The following is a 24,629-nucleotide window of genomic DNA, read 5'->3' on the forward strand; positions in this document are numbered from 1 at the left end:
TTTGTCAGTAAACTTCCAGATAGAAACAGGAAGAAGTGGTTATGAAGATATTTTCTACAGACTCAAGACTTTAATTAAGGTCTTGCTAGTTTTCTAAAAACTATACTGCACTCTGATTACAAGCTCCTGCTTGTGGTAATTATTGCATTCAATTCAGATTTCCTACCTGTTCAAGAGAATCAAGTGTCAGTCCGTCTGTAAAGGCAGTGTTTACATAACAGGACATGCATTAGGTCTCCACCAGCAATAAACAGCTTCCTAAATGGTTACACTACAGATGAGACTGTATGGCCTTTTCTCTTTAGTGTAGTCTCCTTTCTGAAGGCTGCAGCAGTGATTCCCTTTACCTGAGTGCTGGCCACACCTGCCAATATGCTACTTAACAAAGCAGAACTGCTAAACTCAAGCAACACAGGGAGACAGGATTTGTGATTCCTTTCCTTTAACTTAACAAGCAAACACGTCTTCTTTCTATATGATTTTTCCACAAGCTGTTCTCAACATTGCGGTCTTGGTTGAGAAGGAAGCAGTTACAGGGTGAGATGTGGGGCTCAGAATATGACTTGTTGCGGGACTAAAGCAGCAATATTCTAATGACACTGGTAGAAATATACTGGATTAAGAAAACGCATTCTTCCCTAAAAAGTTTAGTTTGTCCCTTAGGCTCGTTGCTGTCTTTTTCACTTCTTTTTGCTGAACTGAACATAGAATAACTACATCTGATGTACAGATAGATTTTGCATTTCTTTTTAACAAAAAAATTTCTTGTATACCTTCGTTATCTTCTACTAGGTGAAAGAAAAACAACAGTCTCTTGCACAAAGATTATGAACAAAAATATCAGTCATGTGGACAACAAGAAGTGCAAATATTTAACAAAACCTGAACCACAGATCCGAAAGTGCAACGAGCAGCCATGCCAGACCAGGTAATAGTGATTTGATTGTATCAGACTTATATCTAAATGTAAAAATCCCAGGAGCATTTATTGCTTCTGGCAATCAATGTGCAGTAAAGCCATACTTCCCAAAAGTTATACTGCGAAATATGGAGGACGCTGAAACATTTAATGTTGTTTATCTTAAGTCTGAATTAAAGAGAGCCCTTAAGCACAGGTCTCAATCAATTATCATTCAAGAAAACAGCTTATTACTTTCTTTGGTAGAAGTTCTCACTGTGATGTGTACCATGAAATTGAAATGTAATTCAATTCAAAGCAAATGTGTTGAAGAAAGTGTGTAATATGGACCAATAGACATAGCTTTGTTGTAAGTCATGAAATATTAAGATCAATAAAATACAACTTGTAATACATTTTAAGTAAGACTGAACTATTAACATTTGTGTTTCCACAGACAATTAAACAGTAGATAGATTTCTTTTAGTTATATGCATATTTGACCAGGTTAGCATTTTATTTTATTAATGACACTATACAGTGAGTTGATGGAAATGAAATAGTATGTTATTCTTCTGAGGCACTGTCTATTGCATTATTTAGACAATCTGTGAATTCTAAATTGAGTCTTTAGACTACTAATAAAGAAAACTCAGTTAAATGTTTAGGTTTCTTACAATAAATGTCAGACTGTTGGAACAGATTTGTTAAACTTCAGTTTCCTAAAGATCTCCCTTGCAAGTCTAACCTCCTGGGATAAACTTGTATACTACATTAATGGCAGAACTTCTGATTTTTAAGAATGTATGGCCAGTATGAAGCTACAGAACATTTGGGGAAAATTATCTCCTAGAATTAGGTTGCTTTCCAGGTATATGCATTCTGCCAAGCTGCCATCATCAGCCTTACTTGCTGTGATTTAAGCCAAGTGACTTTATTTAGGCCTGATCCTAAAGAACATGAAAGAGTTTGACTTTCCTCCAGAACAACACACAGGAGTGATCCTGTTGTGAAACTGAGTCTTTTAAAAAAATGATGGACATACATTTGGTAGAGATAGACAGAAAATACAAGGCTGATTAGTGGACTGTCATATTTGAAACGTGTAACACTATTTTGGAGCTTTTCTAATTGGACTTGTAATGGCAAGAGAGTACTGTGAAAACATGGAAACTGATGATCTGAACATTAACTTATTCATAGAATCACAGAATAGTATTTAAGTTTAAAATATGTTAGATTAGCAGTTAGTCTGTTTAGTGCTAAATGTTAAATTGAAAGGAAGGAGAACATTTATAAGGGTATCCTGACTAAGAAATTATTGGTAGGCAAAAGATTAAGCGATACAGTGGGACTTCTTCCATCCTGATTTCTTCTTACTGGATTGCCTGCATTTCTTTGTAGGTGGATGATGACTGAATGGACTCCATGTTCAAGGACATGTGGAAAAGGGACGCAAAATAGACAAATAGCCTGCACACAGCAGCTCAGAAATGGGACCATGATCAGAGCAAGGGAGAGAGATTGCCTTGGGCCAAAGCCTGCTTCTGCACAGCGCTGTGAAGGCCAAGACTGCATGACTGTGTGGGAGGCAGGAGTCTGGTCTGAGGTGCCGCGTTTACAGCATATAAGCAGACACAATGATTATTTATGCATTAGTATTTTCTGAGAGTGTAGGGATTTTTTTGCTAGCAAAATGTGTTTCAGGATCCTTTTGCAATGATTTAGAACTAGGACTAGGAAAATAAGCTAGGAAAACAAGTATAGAACTACTACATTTTACCTTGTTAATGTCCTGGAACAGTTTCTTTTGGCCTATTTTCAAGTGGATGTAATCAAGTATATCCTGACTGTAGTAATGGCTAACTAGGGGTAAGCAGAATTGAGACAGTTGCCAGCTACCGAAATGTGGGTTCAGACTGTGAGTGTCTGAGAGGGAGGTTGATCAGACTGTAGCTTCCATTTTACTTCAGAGAGGCTGGGAGTGAAGCTGCATGCAAAAAAAGGACATTCCCTTCCTTTTTCCAAGAGCAGTACAAGCACTGAGCCAAAGGGCTTGTAAATAAGATAATTTTGGATCCATTTATCCTGAAGCATTAGTGTGGGCTGTATGTTCATTCGATTTTCTTCTTCTAAGAAGCTATACTAAATCTTAAAGACTGTGGAGGAAGAAGGGAGTTATCACTGCTGTCTGGAAAAGCTGAAGGGGTTATTTAAAGCTGCTCCCTCCACTGGAAGAATACAGCAATTCTGAGCTGTGCTATGAGTCCCTTCAGGCTCAAAATAAGAATAGCAGCTTCTGAATGTGGGTATACAGCTTTGTTTGGGTTTCTCTGGTCAGCAGCACAGGGAATATTTTCAAAAAGAAAAAGCATGTGCTAAGATAGAGATAAGAGGAGTAATCATCAGCAGTTGTTGGTTTGATACAGACATTTATAATGCAAACGTTAATTGTGGGAAGAGTCATGCATGCTAACAGTGGTGTGAGAAAGAAACCCATGTGGTTTAGTTGATTTGTTTCACTTGAGAGATAATAAATAAATAAGCATGTTTCTGCTGGAAGAAATGTATTTTGAAGAGAGAGGTGTTTCCCGTAGACATTCCTACTACCACCATTGAATTGGAAGCTAGCCATTACTGCTTCCTACAGTTGCAATTGGTTTGGCAAAGGAGAGCTTTGATCTACAAGCAGTGGGATGATCAAAAGCAGTGATAATGTTTTAAGAAGGAAATGGCATAATTTTTGGCAGTGTAAGTGGTAATAGCTGAAAAAAGCATAGATTAAGACCTTATAGTGAACTTGAGAAGAGTTTTCACATGCTGTATATGCTGTGAATTTGAATTTTCAAATTCAGTCTGGATTCTTGCATTTGTTTAGAGTATTTGCTTTTACATTTTAACCTTTTTCTTCTTATAAAGGTGGAGTTTATTTGAAATTGATTCATGTCTTGTACTTACAGTCTTCATTTAGTGTTTTTTTTTGTAATATTTTTTTGAATTATTCAAGAAAAGATTGAATTTTATATATATATATAAAACAAAGATTATATTTTTACTGCAACTTTCATTTCATCATATCTTTTCTAAATGTTTCCTTATCCAAACACAGCTTTTAAAGCTTGGTTTTTCATTAAGCAAATATTTTTTTCATCAAATTACGTATTTTCACATATAAGTCTAAAAATGATGATACAGAATTTTTGTGCGTGTGTTATTTTTTAGCAAGTCAAGTATCTGTGCGAGGATTGAAAGTCAGGAAATCACTGAAGTCCTGAAGTATTTATAATAGCTTGGCAGAAGTCATTGGCAGAGGCCTTTTGTAGAAACCTGAAAAACATCTTTTTCCAACAGTGCTCTGTAAAGTGTGGTAAGGGAGTACGGCATCGGACTGTGAGGTGCACCAATCCCCGCAAGAAATGCGTTTTGTCCACAAGACCTAAAGAAGCAGAGGACTGTGAGGACTATTCCAAATGCTATGTCTGGAGAATGGGAGACTGGTCTAAGGTGAGACATCCTTGATTCTGCTGTCCCATAGCATAATATATTCTGCTAGCTGAATTCTCTGTATGGCTTTCATTAGAGATCCAGGACCCTCCCAGTTGCGAAAAAATAATAATTAAAAAATGATAATAAATATATATATATATATTCAAAACATGAAGTCACAGTGTGATAAAAGTGCAAAAGAAAAATCAGAAATGTGAATGAGTTGAATGTTCATTATTGTGCAAATGTGATATATATTTACTGTTTCCAGTAGGCAGGCAAAACTGTCAGAAACATGAAGAGTATGGAATATATTAAGTGTTCGTATTTGCAAATATGCTATTTGCATATTTCCAGAACTGTTTGAAAATTCTGATAACACTTGGTTACGCAAAGTAGCAGTTCTTTTGCCTGTATTCTTTATTTTCTGTTAGACTTATTTTCTTCCTTGCCTCCCACTTGATGTCTTACTAAGACAACGTATCAAACACATTGAATACTGTGTTTGGCTCCCAGCAAGAAGTTCCTGAATGTCTGGATAGCAACATACAGGCTATCAGTTGGCAGTGTGCATTACATGCTTTGGTGAAGTACTCTTGTGTTTCTTTTCCACTTCCATCATAGGCTGGTAGAGGCCTAATGTTTGTTGTTGTATGTCCTAGTTCTGTCATGCATTTCTCATTGTAATGTGGAATTTGTTTCAAGGTTGCTTAACAAAATGGTTCTGGGAAAATAACTGAATTTCCATTACTGAGCATTTAGAGTAATTTGCTTAGGTCATCCTATTGAGTCCCGTCTAAAAACTACCTCACCGTCTTTTTTTCCTAACCAGGGCAAGGTATTGTTTGCCATTTAGATGTAACCCAACTGTAATTAATTATAATAATTATACTCCAATTAAGGTCATTTCAAAGACATTTTATTGTATTTGCAGATTTTATTTGTCCACAATTCCAAGAAGTTGTATCTTTCAGCCTCATAAGGAAGCATGTTTAGCTTAGTCAACTTCCAAGTACACCATTTAATAACTAGAAAGCATGTATAACTGGATTTTTCTGAACACCTGATGTAACTACCAGTTATTTCCTTGGTATAGGGATTTTGATTTCAATGAAATACATACATACAGGCCAAACAGTATCAGAAGACACTGGTTAGATGTGCGATTGAATGAATGTGTTATTGGACTGGGAACCTGAACATTTGGTACGGTTTAAAATATTCAAAACACAATGAAATTCTGAAGAAAAAAAAAAATTGCTAAAGTTGGTTACTTCCCTATCACAGACCGTGCTTTAGCAGAAATATTCTAATTTATTTATTTATTTATTTATTTTGTTTCTGTTCATAACCTTGCAAACATCTCTTCTGCTTTCAATGCATAACATTACTGCAAAAGCTTTTAAACTTGCTTGCATGGAGAAGTATTTAATGTATTTTTAGTTGTTTTTAATATGATGTAATAGCTGGAAACAAGGACTAAAGCCAGTAATGTATGACTAGACAGCCTTCCTAGAATTAGCTGCAAGAACTGTATGGGTAATGAGTGTTTCACAGAATTCTACTTGTGAACTCTCATTTTATGACTATAATGACTGTGGGGTACAAATTGTCACTATCATATTACTGCTTACTCAATTTTCTGGTCTTCTTTATGAGTTATTTTCAAATACTTGATTTTTTGGAACACCATCATAGAAACTTGGATATAACCCCCTACCTTAGGTACTTCAGAAATACAAGGCAGTATGGCCATTAATATTTAAGCAACAGCCAGAAGAAACTTATCTTTAGAAGCAGGGTTACTTTTATAAGAAGATATGTTTGGAAATAAGCCTAGTAGTTGCTTTTCCATACCACAAAATTGGAGAAAAAACTTGCATCATGTGCATAGCATGAACAAGAAGACCATGTGGAAATGACCATCTGCTTTCTTAGCTGAAGCAGTCATTCAGATCAGCATTGCTGAGGCTATGTGAGGATGCTCAGACAGTTATACAGTATTCCCAGTGCCCTCTGAAGAAAAAGAAAGGCTTTATTCTCCGATTCAGTACTTTTCACAAAAGCCTATGTCATAGATTCATGTACGATAATGTATTTCTTCCTGTTTAAAATTTACTGGCATTTCAAATGTTATGCCTTCCTCCTGTTAAGGCTTTAACAGTGTCACCTAAATTGTTCTTTAAACTTCAGAAACAGAATGTGAGGGAATATTTCATGTGGAATTAACAAAATCTTTTGAATGGTTAATAATAGAGCCCGAGTGTGACTTATACAGCTGAGATTTTCTAGGATTTATACAGAAAGAATAGATACTTTAATTTCTCTGTAGAGACATGAGTTCAATTTAAAATATACTTGGATTTCCTTTTTTTTTTTTTTTTTCCCCCGTTACTATTCTGTTCCATTGCTAGAGTACATAGCAACATGAAGTCATGTCATACATATTAATATGTCTGCAATAGGGGAAACAAATGGAAAGCTCAAATAAATGTTGATCTTTGCTCACTGTTTGTTTCTAACTTAGATGTTCAGTGTAGCCCTCTGTGTTCACTGTTTTTACTCTTCAGGATCATTCTTGACATTGACAGAAAGCTGTTCCTTTGAGCAAAGCCAAGTTCCCCCTAGCTAATGCCAAGAATTGGCTTGAAAAATTTAAATGACGCTTCTCACACATTTAAACAAGAGGCTTAATGTGATCCTTATTGGCTTTGCTGCTCCTTTTGAACTCCTAAGACATAATTTTAAATGAAGCTTAAACTGCACTATTACTGGAAAGATAAAATTATTAATAACCATGGTAGTGCTATAATGGAATTAATATTGTTTTAGAGGTACAGTCACATTGAGATCAAATAATTCTTTTCTTCAATACTTTAACAATAATAGAAAGATCAAAGAAAACTTGACTACAGGCTCTGATAAGTCAAAAAACACATAAATCCTTCTAAAATTCTGATTTAACTTACAAATATGCTGTATAACCTGAAATGTATGTATGCAGCATTAAACTCCTTAATAGCTCTTAAGTCAGTAAGGTGGCTCAGTGTGCTAAAAATTTCTGTTCTCAACATCAGTTGTGCTCCGTGCCTGCCCTCATGGGTGTGCTGAGAAACTAAAGGCTCAAATTGAAGTTCTGGAGCCACTGTCTTGAAACATTATCAGTTTCATTGTCTTCTCTCTGTGAATGCTGTCCATGGAATACAATGCTGAGCAACACAAATGTTTTCCTCAGATGAAGAAAGCTTACCACATTTATCATAGACTTAAACAGAGCATAGTGTAGCTTGCTAGTATTATGAGCAGTAACTTTTGCTAATAAGTTGTCATTTAAGGATAAGCAGGAGCGTAGAGAAATGCATGTGCACTGTTAACACAACTTACTAGAGAAGTTCACATCACTGTATGAGTAGTTACTTAAATGATGACAGTACAGAATACTCAAATGTTGTATTTAGGGAACTTTATGTTGGAAGCTATACATACGCATATATTTTGCTATTATCTAGAATACTCAGAACACTGGTAGAATAAATGAAGTATAAGTGTCAGGATGAATTTTGGAAGGGAGGATAATTTGGGAGTAGAGTACGTTTTGAAAACAATAATAAAAATCTTAAGTTTGATGTGATATTATGCCAGAAACTTCTGGAGGCATTCAGCAAGTGATAATAGGATTGAAACAATGGGCAAGAGAGTAGAATTTAGAATAGCCATTTGTGTGGTAAAGGAAGGAATATAAGTGTATGTATATAGGAGTCAAAGCATATAATATGCTGTAAGTGCTAAGATAAGATTTTGTAGAGGAATCTGGAAAGAAAAGATGCACTCAGTAGGGGCTAAAGAGGAAGGGACAGCTGAATTTCTAAACAGTACCTGTGTATTAGACTGGAGAGAAACAGGAGTCAAATACAGAATCTGTCATAATGATTCACATGGTTGGGGTGTATTTTGCTTTATCTGTTGGCTGAAGAAGTTAAAAGGGGGATCAAAGTTGGATCTGATAATTTTTTCTTGTAAAACTAAAGGACATCTGAAGCCACTGCTCGGTTTTTACATCAGTAAGTCTCAGAACTCATGTCCTGTTTCAAATTGTTTATTTAAGATAGTCTATACAATGTCCTCCAGATAGCAGGTGAAAGAAAGATAATGTATCCGGCTGTTGAGGGGAGACAGAATAAAACCAACAGTTAATAGAGAGATCTCTCAGTTGAGTGGTACAAAAAAGCAGTTGTTAGTGACGATTATTGCTTTTCTTTTGTCTGGATCAAATAACATGTAATAACGTGAAAAAGGAAAAAAACAAATTCATGTGAACATCCACATGAGATGTTCAACCTTTAAACTGTGTGCTGAAGCATTTAAACAATCCCTAAATTTCCATAGCAAGTAACTGATTTGTTCTCCTTTAATTAAAAATACAGAATTTGAGTATTATTAATGTTGTGGTTTCACTAACAAGGTTGTTAGCCTTGGTTTTACTCTTTAGACCCCAGTCTGAAATTATTAGCTTTTTCTCAATCTAGGGATGGAACTGTATTGGCTGCAAGTCAAATATCACACTTAATAGATTTACGTACAGAGAGAATATGTGACTGTGAAATAATTGAAGTCAAAATAATATTAGCATCATGTTAATAATGTTCATATTGACCTAATTATACAGTAAGTTTCCAGCAGGTGATGTATGTCTTTGTTTCAGTAGTGAAGTGTGAGCAGATCTTATAGAAGATGTCAGTATAATAAAATCAGAGTGGGGAGATTTTTGTTCATTTCCTACCAATTCTGTGATATTAACTTGTTTTAGATAGATAGGTATTTTGTAGATCAGTCAAGCAAACTGTAGTATTTTGTCTAGAATAAATGAGATGTCATGTTAGTTTCTAGAAAAAACAAATTAAGACCACCCTTTGTAATAGCCAAAAAGCAAATAAAACTGGAAAACATTTTAAAAGTAGACATTACCGTTCTTGAACAATTAACAAGTGAGTGCCCATAGTGACTCTCCTGGGACTACAGGAGATGGTATAAAGTAAAACTAAGGGGAACAGATGGGGGAAAAAAAGCCCACCTAGTAACTAGCAGTAGATGCAAATAGAGCCCCATGATCAAGGGTTTAGAGCAGTCATAGTCTCACTGCATAATGTACAGCATGCTACAGTGCCATATGAAAGGGAAAGAGAATACTATTATTACCTGTTAGATTTCAGAGAAAGAAAATGGTAACACTGCTAGCAGAAGTGATGAAAAGAGATAATTAAGAACTTTATATATAAATGCTGTTTTCTTCCTTTTATACCCATCAATATTTCAAAACTAAACATTGATAGTATGCAGTAATAAACTTCAAATCTTTGGGCAGCTTAACAAATTTTTGGGGCTATCCTTCCAGCCACAAATTCTATGGTTCTATCAACAGCTTGGAATCACTACATAAAGTGAAGAAGTCTGGCTACCATTTGCCTTACCGAGTGTTTGTCACTTCCACAAAACTGACAGAAATGATTACTAGACTCTAGCTTATTGGTGAAAGGCGTATTTGGTATCATCAAAGCAAACTCTTATTTCTATTGAAACTAAAATGTTTTTTTTTTTTCTGTCAGCTGGCATGAATTTTATTATACTTAACATTGTGTAATCCAGTTTGTCTTAAGTTTAATAGACTGTAGATATCCGTGCTGTACTCAAACAGATCATCTCCACTTTGCTTTTTTCTACTGTTGACAAATAATTGTTCATTAATTACCTTCTATATTGATGGCAGCTATTCCATTAGTAGAAATTAGTAGATTTGGCAATCTGACCGTGCCAAATATGAATGATTGATGTAATATTTTAGTGATGTACTAGACTCAGAGTATCCACCAGTCTTTGTGATTTGACCCATTTCTTTAAATATAAATGGCTTTTTGAAGAAATAATTCTTCCCACAGCTTCAGTGGACAGTGCTAATGTAGGTGTTTGGCTTTCTGAAAATGGCTGCTGTCGCATGCTGGCAATAATTCCTCTTTTTACCTGTGGTGAACAGAAAGTCAGAAGTGCAGAGTCCAGAAATGGGATAAATTGCAGATTTTCAAAATGCTTCTTATCTATAAGAATATTTGTGACATTTCTTAGAGGTTCTTTAACTGTGCACAGTAAGATAAAAATGTAAATATCTAAAATGTTAATAATATTTTTCAAATAGTCTTTAAAATAAATAATAAAAAAAATATTTCAGATCCCAAAAATTTAGCTGAAATGTTTGCATGAGAAGAAATCGTATGAGATACTGTCCACTGAGTAAGTTCTTGGAATGTCTTTTTTTGGCCAACAAAAAGGCTCCTTGAAATTGTACAGTGTCATACAGAGGTGTAACTTGAAGAAGAAAGCTTAGTTGAAAAACCATGACATTCATCTAAGATCTTCAACCGGATAAAATGATATATGCGCATTTACACTTCATGATTAAGCTTTGATACTGGAGTTGAGGATTATCCTCAAGGGATATATAGAATCAAAGTGAAGTCTGTTTTTAAAAAATACATTAGCTATAATTATAAGAGTTAGAAGTGCAAATAGGATGCCTTTGAGTAACGGTTGTTTCTACTACAGTGAGGATATCAGGAACCCTCTTTCTTGTGCTGAAACTAGCTCAGTGACCTCTCTCAACATTTGGATCTCTCAGAGGAAAGATGAGCAGGCAAAATAAACATGTTTATCGCTGACAAGAGATGTATCATGCATCTACAATATAGAAATCAAAGAGCACAGCTTTCCATCACCACTTGCCACTATGTGCAGTCTTCCAAGCCATTCTACTGCAGACTAGATCAGGCTAAATATCAGTTCTCAAACTTTTTTGTTATGAGACTTAAAAGCAAGTGTTACTGCTGCAAGGAATTTATATATACATATGCATATAAGCATATACTTAGATAAAGAATAATGTACCCAAGAATTGTTGAACAGAAGCAATATCCTCTATCCAGGACTTAATTGTGTGGTCTCCCAGAAATGCCAACTGAGTTTTGCTAAGAGCTCCTGGGATTTTTACACGATGAGTCATCTGGAAGGCTGATCCAGAATTCATCAAATATATAAATTATGCTTGACCAGGGAAATTTTTACTCTAACTCTTTGCTACACACCTGTTACAGTGCAGTTCATCACAGTCCAACTAGCTGTCTCGCTCCAATTTATAGGAGGGAGAGGAGTTACTTTGATAGATGTATACCCAATGTGAGATTAAGAAACAATGGTTCAAACATTGGTCCGACCAATTCATTACAAATCTTAATCAATCAGGGAGATGGGGAAGGTGAAACGGGCGATAGAAAAGATAAAAAACAAAAGCAAGGAGTCTTTGTAAAGAGCAAGAGGGAGATAGTCACCACTGTGGGTCCAGTGAGGTTTGTTTTCAGTAGTGATGAGTTGTCGGGGACTGTTTGGTTGACAATGGTGACTATGGTAATACTTTCCGATGGCAGTATAAACATATTTATATAAATCCAAAGTGGTTGAGTGAGCTCCTTTTGGAGTGACACCTTCTGGCTTTTGGATCTCAGCAGGAACTCCTTTTGTTTCCATCTGCTGAGGTTTGCTAGCAGATAAGAGAGAGCATGGAGGCGCCAACTTGTATCTTGCCTTCACAGAATACAATGGTATTATCTCCCAGTCTCCCATAGCAAGCTGGAGTTACTTGGTCATAGTCCAGATCTTCTGCCAGTAAACAGTCCTGAGCACACTGTATTAAAGGCAAACAGCTATGAAGGAAGGTACTTTCAAATGTCCACAGAATGATGTTGATTGTCACACGTTGATTGTCACATGGTAGCACCCATCACTCGCCTCCTTGATCAATCATTTAGAATCTTATCACAAGAAATACCTCAGGAAGCAAGCTTTGACCCAGAAAATAAATAATAGTTCTCACACTAGCAGTATATTCCAGAGATCTCTACTGAATGACAAAGGTTAACAGCAAGCATCTTTCCTGTGTCCTTGTGCTGGCACTAATTTTCCTTCAGTCATGCCTGGTCTGAGAAGACTATTCTCTACAAAATTTTATAAATTTTATATATAAATAAAAACTACAGAGTCCATGAGAATTTCACAGTTATCCCAGGAACTATGATGAATTTATGTGCAAATACGTTATGAGGAAAGGAACTAAGGAATCAAAAGTAGTGTGGGCCTTGAGGGTCAAGGATGGGTATGAGAAAAACAAAAATGCAACTTCTTTATCTTTTCCTTAGACTTTCACTTAACTGAAACAAATGTATTGCATATGTACACACTATTCCACTTAAGAGTCTCCAGTCTTTTTACAGTCACTGATGATATGCCTATTATGTTATATTGGAAAGAAGTAGATATCTCAGTATACAACTGGAAAATGCTGCATTATCTAGCATTTCATGGCTCATCCCTGATTTGGGGAACGGCACTCCCTGGCATTTTCAACTGCAGTTTTTTTTCATATTTTCAGTATAAGCTTTTGCTGCATGTTCATTACCCCATTTTCTGTCATAGTCTTCTTTCTTGCTTTTGCTTGTTGATACATGTTGGACAAATCATATCATTGGTCTGTTCGTGATGATGTCTAGATATTTATTTTTTTTCTGATAGCTGACAAATCATTCCAAAGCTGTCAATGCGTGCAGAAAAATTCAGTTACTCAGTCCAGTACTGAGACTTAGCCCAGTAGGCATTCTTTTGCCTTGTGTATCTCAATCTCTAAGATAATCTCTCTATTCTTCCAAATGTTTTCATCAGCATCTCTGACTGTATCTTCTGCCAAAGTGTAACTCATTTAGCTTTTTGACTTGGATTCTGCTAGCATTTATGTAATCCTTCTGCTCTTGTGGGATCTAGATGATTTCTGTGTGTTGGAAAACTTTTATTTCATACATTTTTTCTCCTATCTTTCATAAGCTAATGCCGATAATACTGTCAGGTGTTTATGCTTGAGATAAACTTGAGCCATTATGCAGTTCTTGTTTTACCACACAAGTATTTATTGTTTTTTCTTGTTTGTTACTTTGTCTTATGCCATATGATTCTTACTTTTTCTGCTTTGTAATAACTTCTAGTTAGATTTCAATTTGAAATTATTTTTACTGTTTCTAATTTTTAAATACTGGAAGAAAGATTTACTTTTCTGCATTGTCTTTCAGACAGAACTACTTTTAATCTCCAAAGTTCCCTCATATAATCTTGCTACAAGTATCTCCACTAAAATTGATGTAGAACAGCATTCAAACAAAAGTAGTGATTGTTCTTAGCTGAATTTATCACAGGATCACAGCAGCTCAGATTGGTTAACGTTGTCTATGTCTTGGCCTTTTAATAGTTCTCTACTGACATTCTTACCTTTGGATGACTTCATCATATGTAATAAAATTTGCATTTCATTTTAGTACAATTATCCAATTAATATGGAATTTTCTGGAGACCCATTTTCTTGCATTGGCTGTATCTAGATACAATGAAGAGAAAATTGGTGAGGTTTTGCTCACAATTTTAAGTAATATTCTAATTCATTTTCATCATTTCTCTTCTATATTGTGTTATTATTATTATTAATAATAATAATTGTTGTGGTATTTTTGTCGGTTTTTTTTTCAGAAGTAATGACCTATATGTGAGATCATAGTATTTTGGCCAAATTAACCTTAAGGTTCAATTTCCTCTTAAACAGACAGGATTTGTTTCTTTGTTTTCTTTGAATATCTTTCATATCCATTTGACATAATTACTTGCTATCACTTAAGATCTTGATGTGAATGATGTGAAATTTGGTAAATCTACTGAGTGAAAATAAAGGAATTGTTAGGGAAGAGCTCTTTCATTTACTTTTAGTATTACTGGAATCAAAATGAGATTGCTGCATGTCATGATTCCATTTACAGTCAAATACTTAATTCTAGGTGATACAGAACAGCCTTTAACTTACATTTCTTTAATTTCTGAATATTAAATATATTAAATCATGGAAACTTTGGAAATACGAGGGGAATTTTTCTTCTCCTATGACATTTTATTTATGTTCTTAGTGGGTTCTTTGAATTGTCATTTCATTAGAAATGCTGTAATCAAATAAATATTTATCTTGATGAGCTATGATTTTCCCTGGAGGGATTTTTACACAACAGTTTTGTGATACATGCTAACATCAAATTATATATTCAAAGGTTAATTTCTCAAAATGTTTTCAAGAATTTGTTTTCACTGATCCAGAACAGCATAGATGTATTAATTTTATAGAAAAGAAAAATTATGTCTTTGAAACTAACTGCTTCCAGCTTATCGTATTCTTGTTTTGTTATTTGATAGTTATAATCAATAGAAAGTCATCTTTTTTGAAAAAATAATTTAGTGAATTTTCACATGTGAAAATGTTAGGTATGATTATGTCTTACTTACCACAAAGCACTAATGGCAGAATGCCACAGAAAGGAATTTTAAAAGAGTGTGGGCAGTATAATATTAAATCTAAGTATCAGCCCTCTTAAGCAGTTATGAATTGCGTTTTTATCACATGGCTCTAACAAATAATTGCCTACTTCCAGTTTCTTTTCTGATATTTTAAAAATAACGTAAGGCTTTAAGTAAGCATATGGTATCTCTAAATTGTAAAAATATCCACAAATTATTAGTATACAAGCGTTGCAGAAGTGCAGTTGAAGTTATTTGCTCTGTTAACTGGATAATAAAGATCCTAAAAATGGTTAGCTTTCACTTCCCTCATCTCACTTTCCCAATATCACAAACATCACAGATCTATTTTACTACCAAAAAAAAAAAAAAAGTTGAATATTTAGTTTCAGCTTTGCATGTATATTGCCTTTAAAAAAAGCGTGAAGAAGAAATATAGTCTACAAAACTGGGAAAATAAAAATTGAGTCTTCATATAACTCAAATAATTTTTTTATAAACCTACAGGTGTATAAATTGTTATGGTCTTCTGTTGATTTTGAGAGTATATGTCATGACTAAGGACATTTAAGCTGGGCAACTTTACCTGAAATTACAAACAAACAAATGAAAAAAAGCAGTCTGTTGTTTTTGTGGATCAGGATTTCAGGTTATAATACACAGAACTTCTGCAGAAGCTTAGTGTTCAGTATGAAGATTTCAGGAACTTTTTAAGTTAATATTTTTAGGAGAATAATGAATTAGTCATCAGAATTCTGTTTGTGCAGAAAAGGAAAGTCTACATAATAAAGAGTTTTAAGTCAGTGAAGAATCCATCATAAAAAAAAAATACCTTTTCCTTTTGCTCTTTTCGTGGTTTCAAAGAGATCCACAACTATCTTATACACCATGTGTACACTTCAGTCTTGCAAGGGATTTCTCCTTCCACATCCAAGGGTCTTCTGCTTATCCTTGTATAACCAGTAAGAACATTGCAGTATAAATCTTGCCTGGAGCATGAGATCATATGTCCCACCACTACTCTTCATCTCACAGGAGGTGGTATGCTCTACTGCTAGACTCTAAATTCACCACTCAAAACACTGTGTAGGTTTTTGTGAATTAACCCAAAAAAGCAAATATTATGGAGGAAAGTCAACAGGCTCCGTGTCTCGACAAAATGCTACTCTCAGAGGAACACTCAAGCTTACTCAGTCAAGTAGTGGGAAACTGTAACTGGTTTATCCAAAATAATAAATAAATAAGTAAATAAATCCAGAACTGAACCAGGGTATAACACATGGAAAAAGAATATAGTATTTCTGAGTTAAGTCCAGTATGGCTGTTAAGATCGACGCCAGTAAAGTCCCACTATTGATTAAGAGTAAATGACCAGTGTTGGTCTACAGCATAGATTATCGATGGAGAAACTTCTGTATGCCATCCTATTCAAAATGATTTTTTTTTTTTTTTGTAATTTCTGTAGTAATAGTGTTAAGCTAAATGCCATGTGATTTTCCACAGTCATATCTTACTTGTAAACTATCAGTTGCTTTTTCTGTTGTTACCAAGAGCAGTTTCTCATCTTCCACTGAACAGCATAGGTAATCTCCATGTGAAGCTAACAATGACTAAAAAAGTAGAGAAGAGAATACTCCAGGTTCCTGAGACCAGATGATGAGGACTTCCTCTTCATAAGGCCTGCTTCTGGTACAGCTTACCAAAGGTGGGCTGGGGCCATCTATCTTCTTTTCAAATCTTATGTCTTTTGAACAGTTACCAAATACTGATCAGTGAAAAAAGAAAGCACTTGGAAAAAGAGAAAGGAAAAAAAAAAGAGAGAGAGAGAGAGAGGCAGAGCAAGAGAGAAAGAGAGCAAGAGAAAGAATGAAAAAAAAAAAAAAAGAAAGAAAGAAGGACAACTAAAACTTCCTGAACCTAGGAGACCAACTGCAGACTTTTTTTCAGCACAAGTTCTGAATATTTTTGGCATTCACAGACTGAGGTATTGGGTGTGTCAGAAATGAGAGGCAGAAAGACCTTCCTGGAAATGATGAATAGAAGAACTCAAACTTCATCTTATATTTGAAACTATTAGTCCCTTTTTTTTTTTTTTTTTGGTGTGTGTGTGTGTGTGTGTGTGTGTGTGTATGTGTGTGTGTGTGTTAGTTGCACTGTTCACAAATAGTTTCAGGAAAAAAAAATGTTGAAGTAAATTACAGATTATTTACTTTGTATAGTAACCTTTAAAACTAAGAATATAGATAGTTAAACTCAGTTTATTGCAAACAAATGCAGAACCTGCCTTAAAAAGTGAACTTCAGATATACAAAATGGTTGCAAGCATGATAGAAAATACAAATCCTGTTGCTAGCATCTGATTGCTTGCTATCCTTGTTTCACACTCACTTTATTAAAAGGTTGAAACTGCTTGAATGCTGGAACTGATGAACCTGTACATATATGAATAGGAATGCTCCGCTAATAATTTCCAGTAGAACTCATCAGGTTTTCTTAGAGCACTTCTCCACTTTTAATGATACTTAGACTTGTAAAACCTTTTATTGAACAATCCACTTTTTCTTGAATATAAATTGTCCAAGTCAATTCTGTTAATATTGATTGGATTTTTCATTGAGGACTGTATGAGCTTTTGCAGTGATTGCCTATTGTCTTGGCAAAAGGATGCATTTTCACCATTACAGTCTGCCAGTGACAATTTTTCCCTTAATTTAGGAATTCCTACTTCTTTGAAAGGCCAGCTGGAAGCAGCCAAGGCATTACAGCACCTTCCTCAGCTGTTGGCCATGGGAATATGCATTCTCTCCAGAATATATATCTTTGGCAGGAAAAAGAAATAAGGAATCTTGGGTAACTGATGTGCATGCCAAGTGTAAGGATTGTTATATTTAACACCTCGATTTCTTTCCCTGAAATTATATCTAAAAGAAGTTCAAAAGTAGGACAAAATTCAAATAGGGTGGGTGGATCTCACATGAAAGAAAAAAACCCTTCCTTTTCTTAAAAAAAGAAAAAAGAAAAAATAAGAAAAAAAGAAAGAAAAAGGCTTTTAACTATATTTATCCAAGATTTTTTTCGTAATCTTTAACAGGAATGTTTTACATGTCTTGCTGCTTGAACGGTTTTACAGTACTTTTAGGAATATGTCCAAAATGCACAGATTAACAGCCACATAAAAAAAAACCTCTGGCTGTGTATTAGAACATTTAGTCTAAACCTACAAACACAGTTGTCCTACAGGAATTTTTGCTAATGATCTACATGGCCTTAAAGTGTAGGTCATCAAAACAGTCAAAATGTAATTTACCACCACAGAATAAAGTATAGCATGTGCAAGCATGTATTAGGGAGGTGTGGGAGAAGAGCTATAGAAAAACATTCTTATTTGCTCATCCTAAAAGATGTGGGTTGAAATAAACCTGAGATCTACTGAATCTATGAAAGTTCATACAGATCGACTTGGAGTGTGCATTTTCTGAAAATTTTATTTAAATAAGCTTTCATATTTTTGTACTCATTTATATGTAACACATACACGTATGGAAAAATCAGTTTTGACAGATGGACAATATTATAATTTAATTTACAGCTTCGAATGTGAAAATGGAAGTATTGCTGTAAATTTAAAATCTTGTTACAGTTGTAAACATGGAAACTGCACAGAACCTTTGCAGCCTTGACTACATACTATAAGTTCTACATAAAAAAAAAATTACGTATCCAGTGAGCAGTGTTTTCCTCAAGCTGAGCATTTTTAGTGAGAAAAATGTAGAAGTGAGATTTTCATACAGATAGTATGGGATACCTGAAAATTTTCACTTTAATTTTCAGGTGCTTTTAAAATGACTAAAAGAGTTCATTTGCTCTGTTTGTATGTAGTCTATTTGTAAATTTTGTTAGAAGGTATTATATTTTGAAGGTATACTATTTTGAGCATGACAGTATAGCAATGGTAAACTGATTTGTTTTCTGACCTTTTTGTTGTTGTTGTTGTTGTTGTTGTTGTGGCATCCATTGAGTAGAATTCTAATTCTGAAGTCAGAAAGTCAGACACCATTGCAGATGATGATGTGTGAAGACAGTAAAGCACAACCTGATTATACAATGGAGTTTAAAACATTAGTGATTTTGGGAAAAAGTCTCCTTACTCATAAACTTATCAGGCTAGCTTTGAACATTTCAGATGGCAGATCAGTATGGTAGCCCTGCCTCTTCAGAGTTTTCTTTGAGAATCTTTCAAGACTTAAATAAATTTCTCAGTTTTATAAGGTAATCATAAATACTAAGCTAGAATTCAGTACATTTCTGTGAAAAGTAGATAAAATGGAAGGAGAAGGGGTAGAAAAATAGTATGTTTCTTATTTTGCCACATACTTTCTGTATTTATTGAAACTTGTTATTTTACTACCCTTCAGAGTAATTTTTCTGTTCTAAAATTTGTATGATAGGTCATGCAAGACAGAAATGAATTGTTTGGAAGTTGCATACAACTTTGCATGAAAACTACATGGTAATGCTTCCTAGAGCTCTTTGAAATATCTTACAGTGGGTCAGTCATTAAGGGGATGTTAATTTGCCCCTTAAGATTTTAATACAATACAAATTTTGCCAGTCTGTACAGAAATGAAGGGCCTGAGAGGGATTACCTGATTACCTGAGAGGGATGTCTGCTTGTTGTGATTGACTCAGTGGCGGTAAAAGCTTTCGGGGCAGTGCTTGTGTAATAGAGATAAGATGTGGCTGTGGGCAGAGTGCTCTCTGCATTGTCACCTTCACAGAGGGGCGTTGTTATGCATGTCAGTTAGCAGATAAACCAGTGGAGCACGGTTCATCACCGGAAGTCCAAGAATCTTCAAATCCTCACTTCCCGTCAGTACTCCGGATAGCGAGGTTGCACTTGCTCATTTTAGGACAAACAAAAATGAAGGCAGATAAATTGTTTTTAAGAGATCATATGTACCAGGTCCATCCTCTCGTCCTCCATCTCTGTAGGTGATAAAAGGTGCAAACGTACTGTGATTTCACAAATACTTTAGCTCTGGTTACTAAACACGAAAATGTTTTACTGAAGGGAAAGAATACAATACTCTATGCAAAATTACCCTAAATTTTGTGATAGTCTTAAAAGAGTACCTTCACTTTGTCTTCATTCCCAGGTTTGTCTTTTTTTTTTTTTTTTTTTTTAAGTTTACTATTCTATTGTCTCGCATGCCAATCCACTAAAACACTCTGACGAAAAACCTCTCTGAACTTGTGGAGAGAGGAATCTAACCAGTGGCTGGAATTTTATTAAGATTGAGATAAATGTTCTGGCCACTATGGTTATTTAATTTGGATATCTTTATGTATAATACTATATGTTTATCTTATGTGCAATATTTGCCACTATAGAAAGTCATTGTGTTTTTAGCTGCACAGGAAAATGGCAGAGAATTCAAGAAAGTAAATTCTGTCTTTTTCTCACACAATTAAAAAGCACACTACTAAATTAGAAATTGATGAGAATCTTCTCTTTTGGGACAACTTCAGTACCTGCTGGATTTCCTCCTGCAATCAGTACAGTGTACGACTTATTAAGTCGTTATTGCTATTGAATAGACAGCTGTGTATTTCTAATTTAATGTCTTTGCAAGCTTTGAACTATGCAGGCAGTATCTGTTTAACTTTGTAAATAATTGTAATAACTTTATTGACTTTGTGGAGTTTACTTTGAGAAGCAAAATCAAGTCCACTTAATACATCTGTAGAATGTCAATGTTTAATTTAATGTGTTTTACAAGATGAAGTGTTGCTCTGGATCTTGTTAATACTTTTTGAAAATACCCTCTAGATATATATCCTAGTCTCTTTTGCTGTTTTAGGAGTGGAACATGAGTCTAGCTCCTCTTAAGCCACATAGTTCCTATTTGGAATGAATAAATCTTTCCTTCTACCAACATTGCTTGTCACACAAATGCACACAGATGGCAAAAAGGATGGATAAAAACCTCTATAGTGCTTCCTACATTCAAAATCTATTATTTTACCAGAGGCTTAGTAAACCTTATTTCTCTATCTCCATCTTGGGAGAGAGGGTGATTGGGAAAGTGCTGTTGTTATAGGATATGCTCCTTGTCTTTCTCTCTTATTTCAATATTTTTTCAGTTGCTTCATAAAGTCTCCAAAGAAAACGTTTTATGAATATTTAACTATTATTTTTTAAAGAATAAAAGTGTTTTCAGTTTATATGGGTATCGATACATAAGTTGCTAGCCAGTGCTCATCAGATTCATTGCAAGAAATTAATACTTGAAGGTGATCTCTATTACAAACGTCTCCAAATCTGAATGAAATTTATAGATACATGAGTCAAAATCAGTAGCACATAGGAGCAAATCAAAGCTCTTTTTCTTTTTTTTCAACGCACCTACAATGAAATGCAACTGAACATACAGAAGTGGACAAACAATACTTTGTGTGTTGTGAAGTTTTATTCTTAGGAAGTTGGGGAAAAGGTGTAATTTGTTAGTTTGGGACAGGTTTTGTATGTGTTCATAAAGCATTACTCAACTTACTCTATTTTGCTAAGTTACTGTGATAAAAGTAGGACATTATTATTGTTATAGTACTTAGCTCTTTTCTTTTTTTATTCACTATGGAAACAAGCAAGGAAGGGTAATTAAAAGCTGGGTAGTGTCTCACTGATTGCATGTGTTTTATGTGCAGCATGTGAAAACAAAAAGGTGGAAAGTAAAAGCAGAAGGAGGTAAACACTCTACTCGGTGGAAAGAGCACTTCTGCACTGGCAGAGGGAATAATGGGTTATTTCAAAATGCTTCTGTCAGCATTTTCTATTGTTCCATCATTCTCACCTCCATTCTAACAGTAAACTAGGAAACTAATTTAAAAAAAAAAAACCCTTTCTTCCTTCATGCAGGTTGCTACATTGCACTTTCATCACTGACTGCAAAAATGGATTTTGGCAAACATAGCACGCAAAAATCAATCTAGAATCAATCTTTCAGTGGTACTGCCATTTTGTTTATGTTTTTTAATGTATTTTTGTTAAGGTAATTGAATGGAAGGCAGAAATCTCAGATTGCAGTAAGAGCCATTGGCTTCAACTGGCATTTCACTTCATTTTTTGCAGGCAAATATACCTTTACAACAAATTTCTGTCTTCTGTGTGTTCCAGTGCTCCGTTACCTGTGGCAAAGGAATGCAGTCCCGAGTCATTCAGTGCATGCACAAGATTACAGGAAGGCATGGTAATGAATGTTTTTCTTCAGAAAAACCTGCAGCCTACAGACCCTGTCATCTCCACCCCTGCAATGAGAAAATTAATGTTAACACAATAACATCACCCAGGTTAGGTAAGCAGCCAAAATGACACCTTCTTATTGGAAATTTGGTTTTAGTTTGTTTTGGTTTTTTTCTCCATAGAGCAATTTCAAACATAGGACTGAGATTCAGAAGATGCAAATTCTTTGCAGAGACCTCTTTCTCTACCTCACTTTTCCACTGCGTGTATGAGACTGTACCTCAGCATGGTAGAGGATTTTGTTATCCAGAGAAGGATTATGTTACGAGACTGTGTGATATTATGGAATCAAAATATCCTGCATGAATACAAGTTTATTTTAGAGCTAAGAATTTGTTTCTTTATCCACTAAATTTTGTCAAACATTTCTAAAGTAGGAGAATCCTTCATTTTCTCTTTAAAAGCTCTACACATGTTCTCATTATATTTATAAGATAAGAGGCATTGTTCATCAATACTATTTTTTTTTCTACTTCTCTTTAATACACATTTCTATAATCTATGACTGATGCACTAAAATATATGAAAGAAAATTGCTACAGGAAGAGATTTACTGTTCCAGGAGAAACTGATGTCTCTGTTGGTCTTAAAGAAATTATTTTACTGTATAAATGATCTGTTGATTCTTCTAATTGTCATTTCCTGATGGGGTGTTAATGGTGGTCTTACAATCAGCTCCCTGCAATGTTCATCTTCTTTTTGAGCATGACTGGGGCATTATTCAAAAGCTTCCTGTAGGACAGCATATCTTTTCCAGGTTATTTTCCAGAGCTCCTGTAAAGATAAATTCTCCTGTCAAAAAGACTACGCCTGCATGGAAAGCAAGTCTAACATTTCAGGCCATGTAATCCTTCCTTTGAGTGAGGAAATGGTATTTATCTCTGAAGTTTTTAACTCTTAAATACTTCTGCGTAGTAGTCATTGTTTCAGTTTGCTCAATGAGATGACAGCTGTTGCTTACAGAACTTTCCTCAACTATTTCACTGCTGCCCTTCATACTTTGTTCAGCTGATCTCAGAGAAGCAAGAGGCCAGCTCTCCATCACTGACACTCTCCATCCAGTAAAATATAAGAGGCTTTGTTTCACGAAGTTAAATGAACCATAGAGTTTCACAGAAAATGCATCTTTAGATTAGAATTACACTTTATGTGAAATTCACAAAACAAAAGGGCTATGTTATCCTTGTAGAATGGGTTATAGAAATTATTAGTAATCTATAAGTCCACTTCATGCAGCGTGAGTCAGAATCCAGTCCACTGGAAACGCTAAAAGCTCCAAATTCATAAGCCAAAGCTTCACTTAAATATATTGATCATTTTCTCATCCACTTCATTTCCTACCATGCTGCATGGATCCTCTGGATCTGAAGGTAGGGCTGGTGGAATCTGATGTGGGTTACACCATCTATCTCTATTCAGTTTTAAATATACTTCCACTTTCTCTTTGACTTCTATTAAAATGACTGACTTTCTTTTTTTCAGTTCAGTATTTATATTGATTATTGTATGACATGTGCTTCTTGCGCCCTGTATTTTCTTGGTTTCCTATACTAATTGCATAGATGCACTATAGTTGGATTATCTCACTGTATAAGTTTCCACATTTGTTAGATGATGGACATAATAAAAGGCCTTGGTAAGTGAAACAAATGTGTGAAGTAAAAGATGACTTCAAAAGGAAAAAGACAATATATGTGAAAATATGGCTAATTTTTAACAACTAGAAATACCAGGTATCTGCATCTGAGAATTAACGATACCTAAAGAGAACCATATAATTGTAACACAAATGAGAATAGGTAGAATAAATCAGACAATGGCTTTTCAGGCTAGTATGATGTCCTTGTCAGTTTAGAATGTTTCAGAGGAAGAATTTGGTGGCTAGGGATTCACAGTTAAAAAGCAGTAATATGCAGGTCACTTCAAAAGTAGTGCCTCCTATTTATTTCCATGGAAACTACAACAGATATAAAGAGCACCAGAGCACAATTTCATACAGCAAATACTCAGCTACAAAACAGTAAGACCATTAGCTTTGTATTTTCACCAGCAACAAAGAAGAGCCTTCATGCAGTGCTTGTAGAAGTCTGCATGGCTGTCCATAACATGGCTTATCTTTCACATGGTTGTCGCCATGGCTGAAACGCACCACCCACCACCACCTTACTGTGCTCATATTTACTATTTGATCTCCACAAACATTCAGCAAATCTTGATAAATGCCAATGGGTGCCATTTTTCTGCATGGAGGAATTAGTGGTACAACTTTGCTTCAGATGCACTTTCATGTCAGAGGCCATCCTGTCAAAGTGTTCCTTTTCTGCCATCTGTCATACAGCAATAAAATATAATGGAATATTGGCAGGAAGGTTGAGTCTCTACTGCCATACCACCAACATCTACCTCTGATTTTGTGGGCCAATAATAAAACAGGAGACATTACTTTTGGAAAAGCCCACTTGAGCAGTGGTAGAATACTAGTGGAGCAACTTGAATAAATGAATGAGGATAAAATGTGAAAGATAT

General features: G+C 34.9%; 1 protein-coding gene across 1 annotated transcript in view; it reads left to right on the top strand.

Moving 5' to 3' along the window:
* ADAMTS19 (ADAM metallopeptidase with thrombospondin type 1 motif 19) overlaps positions 1-24,629 on the top strand; it is a 155,991-nt gene that overhangs the window by 129,088 nt on the left and 2,274 nt on the right. The window contains exons 19-22 of the mRNA XM_085213147.1: positions 793-928; positions 2,303-2,507; positions 4,250-4,402; positions 21,978-22,155. Coding sequence (XP_085069273.1) covers positions 793-928; positions 2,303-2,507; positions 4,250-4,402; positions 21,978-22,155 — 672 coding nt within the window. The remainder of the gene's footprint in view (positions 1-792; positions 929-2,302; positions 2,508-4,249; positions 4,403-21,977; positions 22,156-24,629) is intronic.

This window comes from Meleagris gallopavo, chromosome Z (genome assembly GCF_905368555.1).
Source record: "Meleagris gallopavo chromosome Z, MGAL_WU_HG_1.1, whole genome shotgun sequence".
In the NCBI taxonomy this organism is placed as follows: Eukaryota; Metazoa; Chordata; class Aves; order Galliformes; family Phasianidae; genus Meleagris; species Meleagris gallopavo.